At 47.6% G+C, this 13,709-nt stretch overlaps 6 protein-coding genes across 6 annotated transcripts; 5 read left to right on the top strand and 1 right to left on the bottom strand.

The window, feature by feature from the left end:
- Positions 1–1,135: 1,135 nt before the first annotated feature.
- On the top strand, positions 1,136–1,575 carry COCCADRAFT_25895 (uncharacterized protein; the record flags this gene model as incomplete). The annotated part of the gene is made up of 3 exons (XM_007713598.1): positions 1,136–1,176; positions 1,230–1,368; positions 1,429–1,575. The coding sequence occupies 3 exons, from the start codon at positions 1,136–1,138 to the stop codon at positions 1,573–1,575; spliced, it is 327 nt and encodes a 108-aa protein (XP_007711788.1).
- A 922-nt stretch (positions 1,576–2,497) lies between these two features.
- COCCADRAFT_4650 (uncharacterized protein) lies at positions 2,498–2,875 on the top strand (the record flags this gene model as incomplete). The annotated part of the gene is made up of 1 exon (XM_007713586.1): positions 2,498–2,875. The coding sequence occupies one exon, from the start codon at positions 2,498–2,500 to the stop codon at positions 2,873–2,875; it is 378 nt and encodes a 125-aa protein (XP_007711776.1).
- Positions 2,876–4,833: 1,958 nt separating this feature from the next.
- Positions 4,834–5,025, top strand: COCCADRAFT_43942 (uncharacterized protein; the record flags this gene model as incomplete). Its single annotated transcript, XM_007713637.1, has 1 exon — positions 4,834–5,025. A coding segment is annotated over one exon (192 nt), but the record flags the coding sequence as incomplete, so codon positions are not given.
- Positions 5,026–7,894: 2,869 nt separating this feature from the next.
- COCCADRAFT_94888 (uncharacterized protein) lies at positions 7,895–9,856 on the top strand (the record flags this gene model as incomplete). The annotated part of the gene is made up of 3 exons (XM_007713636.1): positions 7,895–8,056; positions 8,201–9,004; positions 9,059–9,856. 3 exons carry the CDS (start codon positions 7,895–7,897, stop codon positions 9,854–9,856), a joined length of 1,764 nt encoding a protein of 587 aa, XP_007711826.1.
- Positions 9,857–10,315: 459 nt separating this feature from the next.
- Positions 10,316–11,844, bottom strand: COCCADRAFT_25891 (uncharacterized protein; the record flags this gene model as incomplete). Its single annotated transcript, XM_007713597.1, has 2 exons — positions 10,316–11,625; positions 11,724–11,844. 2 exons carry the CDS (start codon positions 11,842–11,844, stop codon positions 10,316–10,318), a joined length of 1,431 nt encoding a protein of 476 aa, XP_007711787.1.
- A 557-nt stretch (positions 11,845–12,401) lies between these two features.
- COCCADRAFT_94823 (uncharacterized protein) lies at positions 12,402–13,515 on the top strand (the record flags this gene model as incomplete). Its single annotated transcript, XM_007713635.1, has 2 exons — positions 12,402–12,753; positions 12,806–13,515. The coding sequence occupies 2 exons, from the start codon at positions 12,402–12,404 to the stop codon at positions 13,513–13,515; spliced, it is 1,062 nt and encodes a 353-aa protein (XP_007711825.1).
- Between the last annotated feature and the right edge of the window lie 194 nt (positions 13,516–13,709).

The raw sequence follows: 13,709 nt of genomic DNA, 5'->3' as shown, positions 1-13,709 counted from the left end.
GACGGTGTTAGTAGGCAATAGGTCTAGCAATATGCGTGATTAAGTGCAGCCCCCTTCACAAGTGCCTATGCCTAAAAGAATAGAATACTGTAATATACTTGGCACTAGTGAAGATATAGCTAGCGTTGGGGACAAATCTCATCTTGGGGACAAATCTCAAAACCTTGGGGACAAATCTCAGCAGCCTACTGCGGTACATGGTACAAGTTTTATATGTGGAGACGCCAAAATGACGATCGGGCTCCTCTTCTTCGGATAATTCTATACCTAATTTATTACAGAGAAATCCAGGGATATTCTTTAACAATCACGACTCTAATTGGTGCAGATCGTACTCTTTATAGTATAGCTCTTAGTCTCGACCCTGGCCTGCATCGTCCCCTTGCTAGCGGCCCACATACAAAACTTGTGCCATGTACCACAGTAGAGTTAGGCTACAATTCTCTACTTCTAGTCTACGTTAGAGCAAAATGTTTAAACAGCGGTAGTCCATGCGACGGATAGAGGGCTTGATAGAAAATTCGTTCCGTGCTAAATATAACCAGAGTTTCCAAGACTGTTTAGTGATTATCAAGAACTGTCTAGACCTACTCGTATTGCCTAGGAGTAGTCTACGGTTGGAAACGGCACGGAGCTCACGATAAGTGTATGAATACCGATCCCGGTGGTGTAAGATACATCTCTTCTAGGAGATTAGTTAGATTCTACAATCTAATAATAACATTAAACTTTCCTGGATCTCATTGTGAGATACGGAAAGAACCGAAGTTGTGTTTTGCGTGTGCGGTCTTTGTAATCTTATTAGTCCATGTAGTCAAGGAAGGTTGATTACTTCAGAAGTATTAGCCTTGTACGGTAAGAAGATATCTCTGCCACGGTTCGGTAGGTGTTGTAGGATCGTATGATCCTTACTTACTAAAGAGCTAGGAGCGGCGCCGTTCTATGAAAGGGCCGAAAACTATTTAAAGCCCGTTTTGTACAATCACAAGGAAAGACCGAAGAGTTAGTGGGGCACCCGGTAGTATGTATATCTGCATCTTCTCACGGTAATTATTCTTTTTCACTAATATATGCTCGTAGAATTCAACTTACTTCAACAAAAAAAAGAAACGCATACATATACTTTCAAGATCAAATGCCTACCTACCTATCTAAGCTAATAGCTGTTCTTACTATGTAAGTTTTCTGCCTTAATTACATCCTAACCTTTTATACTTATACTCAAATAGTACGATATACATAACTCCAGCAATAGCGGTGAATTGCGGTTACTACTGTGGTGATCCTGATCACCCTGACGACTTCCATTCCGAGTTCACCGTTACTTGCTGCGGTGGAAAGAAAGCAAATCTCGCTAAAAGTGGTGAGGTAGGCAAATATTCCTAGTGTCATGTTTTTTTTGAAATAGAATCTTAAGAGGTTATATAGTGCAGTCTGCCACCAGGCGCTGCTCGTGATAGATTTGCGTCATGTTGCGAGGGATATAAAGCAGCTAAAAGGGAAATATGCTATGGGAAAACTCCAGAGGGTCCACATCAGTGTGGTAGAGATGAATTGTCAATAGAGTACCAATAGTTTTAGTTAGTGTATTTGAATTTTGGATCTACTGCAATAGCAGGAGTGCTTGTTGCTGCTTGATGTTTTGAGCGCGGTCGCGTAAGGTCGATAGGATGTTTCTGTCAAATGTTGCAATTCTGGAAGGACTTGTTTTTCCTTGTCTGCTGTGGATGTTATATTGTAATGCTGCCATTTGATCTCTTGGTAAGGTATTGTGGTTTCAGGTTATCTGAGTGTTGATTGATTTCTTTGCTGCAAGAGGCGGTTGAGATTGAAAAGATTGGTCTACACTGCATGCCATCTCAGAAGTGTAAGAGCCGTGTAGCGCGATATTTTATGTATTTTATTGTAATCTTTGTATATTTCGCAGTAGGCGATAGCTCTTGTTGGAGTATTTTGTGATACCCCGACAAATTTCTTATGTCCTGATCAAAACAACCTGGTATTCCGACGTTAGCACGCTGCCTATGCATAATAATTCAAGTTGAAAAAGGCGAATTCTAGGCGCTGCACAATTGGTGTGGAGTCGGATTTCAAGACGGGGTATGCAGTAGGCAGGCGCTTAGCGGCTCTTTCGCGGGTCTATTCCTCAGCCACTCAGCAGCATAAGCGCTCGGGACTTGTAATTGCCATACATACACAGGTATTTCCGGGAACGTTTCGATTGCTTTTCCATCCTATTTCCACAAATATATTGCGGCGTAACAACCAACACACCGCTTGCCCCACTAGTGCCTCGAAAACCCAACCCCATAATCGCTTGGAAAGCCCGAATCAGGCCCTTGAGCTGTAGCAACCGCGCCGCGATTTGGCGGCGGCCCAAAGAATATCACCTAATGCTCCATCGCCCCCAGCAATACTTGTCAAACTCCCCTTTCTTTTTACCGATTCAGAAACAACTCAACCTTCTCTATAACGCTACTGGCTCTATTCAACAAACATGAACAATCTGCCACAGGAACTTGTCGACGAGATATGCAGTTACATGCCCAGGGAGGACTTGAAGCATGTGCTCATGCTCAATCGCCAGTTTCGCTATGGTGCAGAGCGATGCTCTGGATTCTTTGACGAGTACACTATCAAGGAAGATATCTTCAAGCCAATGCTCCCACCTGTGTTGAAATCGCCAGACAGCGAAGAGTTACCGTGCCGTGAGAGCGCCGAGGAAATACGTGAGAAAGATGAACCCTTTACTCGCCAGGTTCAACACCTCTTCAACGTTCAACACCTCTCCGACACTCTTAGCCTGTTGGAGCAACAGGCTGGGGCCAGCAGTCAAAGATACATTCAGCTTAAGCCTGGCCATTTTATCGAATAGCCTCCGTCAGCTGCAAATACAAGCCATGATTGACGAGAGTTTGTTTTCTAAAGATGCCAGTACTGGAACTCGTTGGCCCAATATGGAGATTCTAGAGGTTATGTTTCACCCAGCACATTCGAATGGATCTTGGTATTTTCACGGCCCGCAGGGCGAAGGTCGCAATGTGATGGGTTTTAAAGTCACTGATGAACACTACCCGCCATACGAAAAGACCGAGCTGGACGAGGAGATGCAATATCTACATGATGAGAGGCCCAATGGAAACACGGATGACGGCAATTCTCAGTATCGCATCACACCAGATGAAAATCGGTTGCGTCCGCTTCTGAAAAGCTTCGCGGAGGCCGCTATCCATATACCATTTTTGAAGTCAGCATGCCTCTGATCACCCCTGAACTGGTCTAATGTTGAAGCTCCAGAAATTGATTTCGACAAATATACCAAGAAGGGACGTTGGTCATACGTGTGGGGTGTCTGTCACAATGCTCCCGAGGAAAATAATGAATCTAAATCATCGCGTAAATTGAATTGGGCTGTGGGGTCGTGGCATCCAGATACAGAGCTTCATGTTCTAATCCAAAGGATTGGGGATGGCAAATATGGACAAGATCTGGATGAAGAGTGGATTCTTGGTAAAGGTAGCGAAAACCCATTGATAGAGAGATATGCAAGTGATTGTTTCTTCTCGGATGAATTGCAGCGCATTACTTTTCCGTAATAATTCATTTAAAATGGTATCATGTAAAGCGAGGCTGCTACGCAAGAGTATAGGTGCTATCGTAAGCTCACTCCTTATAGAAGAAAATCCAACGACGTAGAATTATAAAGATATTGTAGCTGAGTTTAGTGTTGAATGAAGCATCAAACAACCTGCTGTAACTCTATGCACGTACTCTGCTTATCCACCTATATTACATAGGTAGCGTGTTGCCATCAACTTTGCAGCTTCCGCCGTTGTTGTTTTCGTCGCTATTACCACCAACACAATACGGTACTCCGTCTGACTTGCAAAGAGTGGCTGGGAAAGGCGAACATGGGACTATGTTCCAATTCTTGAAAAAGTTAGAATAGGTCCCTGTGCACGAACTTTTTCCTGCGTGGGTATCTTCTGCATAGCACTAGATGAACTGCATTAGAAAAAACGGCGAGATGAACAGAGTTTTTCTTACGCAATATACTCCAACACCTTTATCGCAGCCTTTGATTCGGGTGTTTGTGCAGCAAATTGCAGATGCCTGGCTGGAGAGAGCCAGCATTCCAACAATCGTACTTAGCTTCATCTTGGAAAAGATGAGTGACTAATAAGACAATGAAAAAAACACCTGGATTATAGATACGTTGAAATATTGTTGGAAGGATTTGATGATAGGCTCAGAGGGTTAATGTAGGCAGATCTATGTCTCCTTTTACGCATCGTGGGATTCTTTATCAAATGGACTTCTTATAGGCACTAACTAGCGTGTATACTAATTGCTTCTAGTTAGATGAGTAGGGGCCCTAGCGATAGGGCCACGCTAGATTGTCATGTCAATTGCTTAGGGGCGATGGAACTAGCGATACTAATAAGCGTGTTTAGTGCTGACGTATCTGATATATGTTACGGACGGACAAAGCTTTGCGAACAAATAATGATAACCAGAAAGAAACCCATGAATAATTATTAGCGGGAGGACAGCCGATACGAGCACACTGATAAGGCATCGGCATCTTTAGGCAGTGCAAACGGCGGTGGTTAAAGTCGTGCTGTAGCAGCGAGACCGAGCATTCCTCAGTAGGAAAAGAAGCTACAAGGGCTTAACTATAGGTTGGCAGCACCACAATACAACACAACAGGAAGCATGACTCAAGTGATATGATGAGTCATGTTCAGTAGTCTCTTTCACTGAACTGTGCAGCAATTGCGTCTGCGTCTTGAAAGGCCGGTGAGACAGCTAGCCAAAGCTTCTCATACAACCATGAATGATCTACCGCAGGAACTTGTTGATGGTATCTGCAGCTACCTACCGAGAGAGAACTTACAGAACGTGCTTATGCTTAGTCGTCAGTTCCAATACAGCGCAGAGAAATATTCGGGATTCTTCGAGAAATATACTCTCGACACAGACAACTCAGCAGAGTTCCATTCTCGCTTCTCGTCCTATCGTCTTGATGTACTTACAAGAAGCGATATTCCGACCGACTTTCCCACCAGATTCAGTGGCTCTTCCGTGTCCTCAGGTTTATCGAAGATCAGGCAGGCGAAACGGGCATCGTCGGCAGATATCGACTCTCGATATACAGCCCTATCAGAGGAATTGAATCACCGAATCGTCATTCTTGGCCATATTTTGTCAACCCTTGGCGTGTGCACCTCCTAGAAGTTGAGCTTCCCCTCATTACAGCTGTACAGTCTTTTGAAATCTGCAACAACTACAACAACAACAACATGAAAGCCCCTTTCTACTTCTACTTTGATGAACAAAGATTTGCTCCACATTAGTTCAAACTGGATTTAGGTGTTCTTATCGGTCTTGCGATACATTTCCCGAACCTCGAGTAGTTGGGTATCCGGAATGGAGGATTTGAGTGATGCGAGACACTATATGGTCATTTGAAAGATCCCATCAAGCATTTTGAGAACGACTGGGCAGGGCCCCGGCGTGATGCAAGAAACGATTTTGCAGCTGCTGTCTCGTCCCTCCATATCCAGCTTCCGAAGTTGTTGAGACGGGCTTGCTTAGACTTTATCAATCCTCTGGAACGTGCATTCATGAACATTGATCACAACATGGTATTTGCTGTCCACTCGATGAATACCAGGGCGCATCATTAAAAATGCAACTCTGGGAGACCAAAACAGCCTGGCCACCTCCAGTCTCCTCGCCAGGGGGGCAGACATTCTTGCATTGCTCTTTTATGGTGCCTCTCGAACCATCAGACGAATCGAAACAGGTCAGGTCGGCGTAATATTCCCGTAATTTGCGTGCGGCACTGGGATCTTTAATGGTCTCTTGTCCGAAAGGCTGTTGTACATCGTCAGGATTGGAGTTACAGCTTTGAGAAAAGCTATGTGTCGTTAATCTTGCCACAATAGCCAAATATGTATGAACAAAGAAAGAAATATACTGCATCTTGGAGAAAGGTTATGACAGTGCTTAAGAGGTAAATGTTTCTTGAAAGTTTTGGACTTTCTACTGAAATGTTTTTGAGTTCATACCTGTTCATGTATGGTTATGACTACACCTCTCTGCAGGTAACTCAGCCCCATCACAGGATCAGACGAACCACGCCGCGAAGGAGCCTTCCTTTGGATATCGCATTGGCAGCAGAAGATATCTCGGCGCTTCTAGGGCTCAAGTCACAGTCTTGTATTCCAGCATATTACTGTGCCACTTCCCAGCGTTGATACCCGATAGCTAGCACCAACATACGCTCCTCTTCACTCTCACCAAACTGCATTGGCTACTGAGAAAAGCAACTTAGTAACCACTTTCTCAACGCGAAGATAGAAATTCCAGACAGTAAAATAATATCATCGCAAGAGACACCTGAATGATGTCTACAAATCACATAGTTTAAATCGCGAGGCGCATTCAAGGTATCCACCCAACGGCGGTACAGGTCAGCCTGGCGATTATACGCGCTGCAAGTCAGCCTGGTGATTGTACGCGCTGCCAAGCTCATGCGTGTTCAATTCCAAGGAAGTCAATCCATAGACCTCAGATCATGAATGAGTTGATATTCCCCGAAACAATCGAGAGAGTGACCGTAAGCGCTTCATATGCAACATTGCGGTGATGTTGCACAGCAGATGTGGAAAATCAGTCGAGTAGCCCTCCCCACCCCCGTCCTCAAAAAACTCGCGCTTAATTCCTGAAGTCTAGGTCCTCAGTAGCTCAAATAGACCCCAGTGTCTCAGTAATTGTTTCTATTCCGATCATGTCAGGGTCGACAAGAGAGAAAACCACCCCTGGTGCTCGACACTGCCGGATTGCGGCACAAGGAAAACAACACATCGCCCCCGAGATATATTAAACTAAATTCGCAGCCAATAAATAATTGGGGCTAGTTTTGGCCTCGTTACAGGATGCCATTAAATTTTTTCGTTCATTGTATGTTTCCATAGCTATCTGCAGTGACATCCGCCTGCCACCCACCGACCAAATCCTTTTCCTCAACTACCCCTCTACAAGTGCTACAAACTATATGCGGTTAGCTATTATGACTACGTATACCTGTCTCTATTGTCCTTTTCTGCATAATAGCTTTGCAGCATGCGCAAAGAGGTGGTAGAGTAACTGGTTTTCCTCCAATTACTCATCATAGGGGCTTTGACAAGAATCATGAAAGTTTCTTGAGTAACTATTCGGGTAGATTCATTTTATACCATGTTGTGCCATAGACCAACAGTGCATGTTGTGTAGTCTACGTTCTGGTAATTGTAATATTACTACGATTAGGAGAACCACCGGCCCCGAGCCAAGCAGACCGCGTATATGCGCTTGCGCTAAACCGGATTGGGATGCACCTCCTCACCGAACCGTGGAACACAACAACAGCGACTGCAAACCAGCATAATGGTTTGCATTAGTCTTTGCTGGGGGAATGAATATGGAGAATAGACATCATGTGCACATTGCGTGCGGCAGGGAAAAAGATTCCAAGTGCAATGACCATGTATTGCCAGCGTCCGGTGCTGTGATTCGTCAGTCTCGCTTGCACCTCCTTGCCTCCCAAACCGCCCCCAGCGCAACCGCTTGAACACGCTCGACATCGCCGCTCACTGAAACCTTTTCCATCGCCAAACAGCACCCCAACACCGCTTTTCATCACTTCCGACGCGATAGATCGCATGCTGTGGGCCGTGCGACAATTTTGACACCGATATCCGCAATATTGCGACGCGTTGGTGGTTGCAACAGCTCTTGGGCGAGTGACTCACCTCTTTGCTGGTCCGCCCCGGGGCGCCAGGATTTGCATCGCACCCCATACGGAGCCCAACCCAACCACGCATCACGTGCATAGCGACAAACAACAATGACTGCTCGCGCAACAGGCCAGCGCTTTCGCCAGCGCAAGCTCTCTACAAAACAGAATCTGCCCGTTGTACGCGAAAACGAGGTTGAACAGCTTGCCGATGACGATGCCTCCCGCCACATTCCCAAGGTCGAGACGGGTGTTGAGAAGGGCGAGGAGATTGTAAGTTGCGCTAGGCCCCTTTGGGCACTGCCTGTCTATCAACGCTTCCCCAGTCTCAACCATGCACTATGCGTTGTTCGATTAAGATCTTGCATTGCTTACCTTTGTCGTCTTTTCAGTTCGAAAAGCTAACACGCAGCCTAGGAACACCACTTGCAGGCCGTCATTTCTGCCGCCCAGGCAGCAGCACAAGGCGCAGCTGGCGGGAAGATTGCTCAGCTCTACATCCCAACCCCAGATGCCGTCGCTAGTAATCTGCAGTATGAAGATCTGTATCCCAAGCGCTTCACGCAACCTGCCACTTACATCCGATTCTCATCTACTGTTGAGGATACGTCTGGCTGCCCATACTGCATGACCAGTGATGATGTCGCCTTTCTCAAGTCTTACAACCAGAAAAGGAGTAAGAACGACCAATGTTCAGAAGACGAGTTTGAAGAGATCATCTACTTTTTCGAGGAAACCACCTCGACGAAGCAGCCTTTTGCAGCTGTCGATAACCCACCTGTGCTTGCTTATGAAGAGCTCGAAGCCGAGTTTGATGAGACCATCAGTGAAAATGCACGCCGGTTTGCAAAGGATGTCTACGAGCACTGGAGGAATCAGCGGCTGCTTAGAGGCAACCGCCCGCTTATGCCGTCGTTGAAGTTCGAGACCAACCTCGAGACCGATGACGCTGATCCATACGTGTGTTTCCGACGTCGCGAAGTGCGACAGGTCCGCAAGACGCGCGGCCGTGATGCTCAAGTGACTGAGAAACTGAAGAAGCTCAGGAAGGAGTTAGAGGAGGCTCGCTTGTTGATGTCGCAAGTCAAACGACGAGAAGCGATGATCAGAGAGCAACTCGCCACTGACAAACTGATCTTTGAACAGCGCCACGCCGTCAAGGAACTCAAGCGCAGACTCAGCATCAAGGGTGATGACGATGACTTGCTCATCACACAGAAGGTACTTCGTCCAAGCCATTCCACAAATGCTTTGCACATGACTAATGCGTTACAGCCCGCCCCTAAGCCCAAGAGAACTGTTGATGTTGAGCGGCAACGCCAGACATTGCCAGGCATGAAGCCCCCGAACACACGTCCTGATGGGCGTCTTGTGGATGGCGACATTGTCTATCTCGAGGAGCAACAAGCCAAGCGCACTGAGGCAATTGACAGCTTCATCGAAGACAATCTGGTCAAGCACCAGAAATGGAACGTTGGTTGGGTCGATGCAACATGGCGTCCCATTACACCACCTTTGGAGCCGGCTGCTGCGAAGTCTGATTTCCGTACCGTCTTCACAGAAAGTCAGCTTCCCACGCCCCCTGCCTCTGTTTCTGATGGAGAGGGCGCTGATGCCACAGCAGTGGCGCCGCTAAGCAAGCAACCGGATCCGCAAAGAACCGCGCGAATACGCTTCGCCACGCCGCCAGAAGATGTACCGTTCCACGATCAGTCTCGCTTCCGTCGGCGGATCGGGCGAGGTGGGCGAATGATGATTGACCGGCGAGGCGTCAAGCGCCAGAAGACGGAGAAATATGATGACCGTCTTGCTGACCGATGGCGGTTCGCTGGTGATAGTAGTGAAGACGATGAAACATATCCCGTTGATTGGACGGATAACCTGCACATCAGATACCGTATCATGATTGAGCGGCAGGGTGAAAAGGCCGCTCAACAACCTCCACCAGGTCCAAGTCGTCGGCCAATTGAGAACCATAATCGTTCTGCGTCGGGACATCTTCTTCCTCCCACCCCTACCACTGCCCACCCTGCCAGTGCCGGCAACGCTGCCAATGCCGCAGCAGGGAGGTGATTTCTTCTCTCATCTTCTTCTCTTCTTCTTCCAGCGCTTTGACTCATGGGATGGATTCGGTGCAGGTTTGTCGACAAGTTATACCCTTTGTTTTTATTCGCAGGAGGATCCAAAGATCTACCAAGTTATGTACACTAGCTCCACAGGTGAGGGAGCAAGGTTGGTGGATGAGTTTGTAGGCGCCACGGGTGTAGGATATGCCTAGATCGGAAGACAAGTTAGCAGTGGGGTTTCTTGGATATGATATTCAGATGCTTCTGCAAGATGTCGCGAGAACACTGCACAACGGATGTTTCCAGAAGGAAAAGAAAAGAAACCTTACCAAAGCATGTTGCTAGCTCGAACTCATAATCTTTTGCATGGTGTTCTCGTGGTGCCCCTCATCGACCTTCACACCCATGTCTTTAGTCTTGACACCCAAAACTGTGCATCTTGTGAGGTGATGCTCAAGCTTAATGCTCAAGCTCTATGCTTCTTCCCTGTTCCTCCCATTTCTACATCACCCTCTTCATCCACATCTCTTGCCCTCTTAGCCATTGCGCCATTGTCTCTTGCTACCTTTTCTGCTAATCTTTCTTCAGTCTGTACTAACAGTGTCTTTTCGCCAATGCGCACAGTCCTGGCCATAGCAACCCGGCGCTCTTTACGCGACATGGTCTGAGCGGGCTGCGTTTGCGAAGAAATCTGCAAATCCTGCTCCAGCGTCGTTGGGTACTGCGCGATGCGAGCTTGCACGATTTTGTAAAGAATTTCTGCTGCTTTGCCGGTCATTTTCTCGGCTTTGGGCAGTCTGCTCTTGCTCTGTAGGCGCTCAAACTCTTCCTGTGGTAGCAGCATGGTCTCAACCAATATGATGAGCTCGGGTGATAGACTTTCTTCGAGTGAAAAAGGAACGCTGGCAGCAATGTCATACCCTGTGTCGACTATTTCCTGTTCATCCAGATACTCGATCCTTTCCTCATGCCAAACCCCGTCATGAGCAAGCGTCTGTGAGACCAGATATGTGGGGATCTCTACGACATCGTACTGTGCGTAATTATCGGTGATATACCCATAACGCCTTAAGAGGTCGCTCCTAGGCAGCGGGCCATAGTCATTGAATATCTCTTCTCCCGCTTGAACTGGTTTCAAGGCCTTCATCTCCAGACTATCTTTCTCGTAGAAAAGACGGGCATTGCATCGATCGGCGTCGGCATTTAGCATGTCGGCTAACGGCACCATGCCTTTGGGGAGCGCAGCATCTTCCTCTTCCTCGGCAAAGCCTTCCTCGTCCACTTCTTTGTCTGAGATTGCAGGCTCGACGTCAAAAGCGTATGCCATGATCAGACTTCCCATCTTGTGCATGAGCTCCAAATTCTCCGGTGCGCGCATCTCTTTGGCCTTGTCCTTAGCTCTCTCGTCGCCACTGAATATGACATCCGCAAACTCTTCAATCACAGGTAGCAGCTGCTCGATAAAGACTTCATTTGCCCCCTCTTTGCCAATCTTGTTCACTACAGCGCTCGCCTGCAGTTCCGCCAACTCGTCTTCCGTCCAAAACATGAGGGTATCGAAATCGGTCGGCAGCACGGCGAAATATGGAGCCCAGTTTGAGGCGGATCCATTGTGATACTCATAAAGCATAACAAGAATGAGAGAAAGCCAGGGACCAAGGAGGGCGAAGGTAGCGGGAGGGATCTCGGTAGATAGGATGCTGTTTTCTACGCTGAGAATAGAGGAGCGGGGTATGTTGAAGAGAAGCTCATGCTCGGTAATCTCCTGCTTCGCAACTGTCGCATGCGTCAGTACAAGCTTCATGTATAGTGATACTTAGATAAAAAGACAAGGTGGAAGTGGCTTAGTGTGCCTGGTCATGCATGTTACTTACCGACGCCTCGTCCTGCATCTTTTGCGCGCAGGTCCTCCAGTTGTATTTTTGGATTGATCTGTGCACCGGTATGCTTCAGCCAATCCAAGAACTTCCGGCTGGTAACATCGAAGTCCGCCATAGAGAAAAGTGGTGTTGCGATGTGGGAGGCTTGGTGGCTGGGATTGTTCTGGTGGATATTATTTAGCGGTTGGGAGCCGAGGCTGCGCTTATTGGCCGATGTGGGTTATGTACTGGGGTGCGAAGTATCTGCAACACTCCCACCGAAGATTGATGCTTAAAAAAATATTGGGAGGATCAAGATAGATGTCTTCTGAGCGGATTTGTAACATAGCAAGGGTGGGCAAAATCTCGAGGGTTTTTTGTTTATGGGAGCGATTGGCAGACCCTGCAAAACCTGACTCGCTAATGTGACGTCTGTCCGTTGACAGCTTTGAACTGCTATCTCAGTCGTTTCTTCAGTCGAATCATAAATCGGGTTGGAGGCATTATCACCGATGTTCCAAGGCGAAAGTCTCGATATAATCTTGAATGTCTTCGCCACAGTTGTGGATCGCTGAATCCAGCGACCCGGGCTGTGGTTCAAATCTCGTGCTTTATCGATAAGCATTTTCAATCAAACCCACGTCACCCCGCATCGCTCGACGCGTCAATCACCCAACAACAGCGTTTGAGATAATGATTGCTATAGGTCTTGAGGGAAGCGCGAACAAGATAGGGATTGGTATCATATCCCATCCTGGGCCGAACAAACCACCCATCATACTTGCAAACCTGCGGCACACGTATAATTCCCCACCTGGCGAAGGCTTCTTGCCAAAGGACACTGCGATACACCACCGGACATGGGTCGTGCGGCTCATAAAGCAAGCGGTGCGCCAGGCTGGTGTAAAGGTTGAAGAAATCGATTGCATATGTTATACAAAAGGTCCTGGGATGGGTGCGCCATTACAAAGCGTCGCGCTTGCCGCAAGAACAATAAGCCTGCTCTGGAATAAGCCCATGGTTGGTGTGAACCATTGCGTTGGACGTCAGTATATCCTTTGCTTCTCAGCAAATAGCATAATGCTGACGCGATATAGACATTGAAATGGGACGGTCAATAACACGCGCTGACAACCCTGTCGTCCTTTATGTCTCTGGTGGAAATACCCAAGTAATCGCATATTCTGCCCAACGCTATCGGATCTTTGGTGAGACTCTGGATATTGCAATCGGGAACTGCATAGATCGATTTGCCAGGACGCTTATGATACCCAATGACCCCTTCCCAGGTTACAATGTTGAGCAGTTGGCAAAGAAGGGGAAGAACCTGGTCGACCTACCGTACGGTGTTAAGGGCATGGACGCAAGTTTCTCAGGAATATTGGCGGCAGCCGACCTCCTTGCACGTGGCCTAGACGAGTCGTTACCTGACGAAAAACGACTAAAGACCGAAGATGGAGAACTCGTGACAAAGGCAGACATGTGTTTCTCGCTCCAGGAGACCATATTTGCCATGCTGGTCGAGATCACAGAGCGTGCCATGGCACATGTTGGTTCCCAGCAAGTCCTAGTTGTAGGCGGCGTGGGTTCGAATTTAAGATTGCAGCAGATGATGGGCATGATGGCAAGGGATCGTGGCGGCAACGTATTCGCCACTGACGAGATGTTCTGCATCGATAATGGCATCATGATTGCCCATGCAGGCTTACTGGAGTACGGCACGGGCGTGATAACAAAGTTGAGCGACACGACATGCACGCAACGCTTCAGAACGGACGAAGTCTATGTAGGATGGAGAAAGGACTAAGGTATGCTTTTTTCAATATGACGTTCAACTCTTTGTCAGATTCACACCAGTCAGCTTATCGCGTGCTTGAGAGGAGGCCGGTGACAGTTTCCTATGGTATGCATATGTGTGTGTATATTCCATGCGAATTTATTCGTCTCTGACCTATGATGCCGCATCTGGATTCTTTCGCCTCAGCGCGGCAGCTGGGTTGT

The sequence above is a fragment of the Bipolaris zeicola genome (assembly GCF_000523435.1).
Source record: "Bipolaris zeicola 26-R-13 unplaced genomic scaffold scaffold_64, whole genome shotgun sequence".
NCBI lineage: Eukaryota > Fungi > Ascomycota > Dothideomycetes > Pleosporales > Pleosporaceae > Bipolaris > Bipolaris zeicola.
This window is presented reverse-complemented; position numbering and strand designations above follow the sequence as displayed.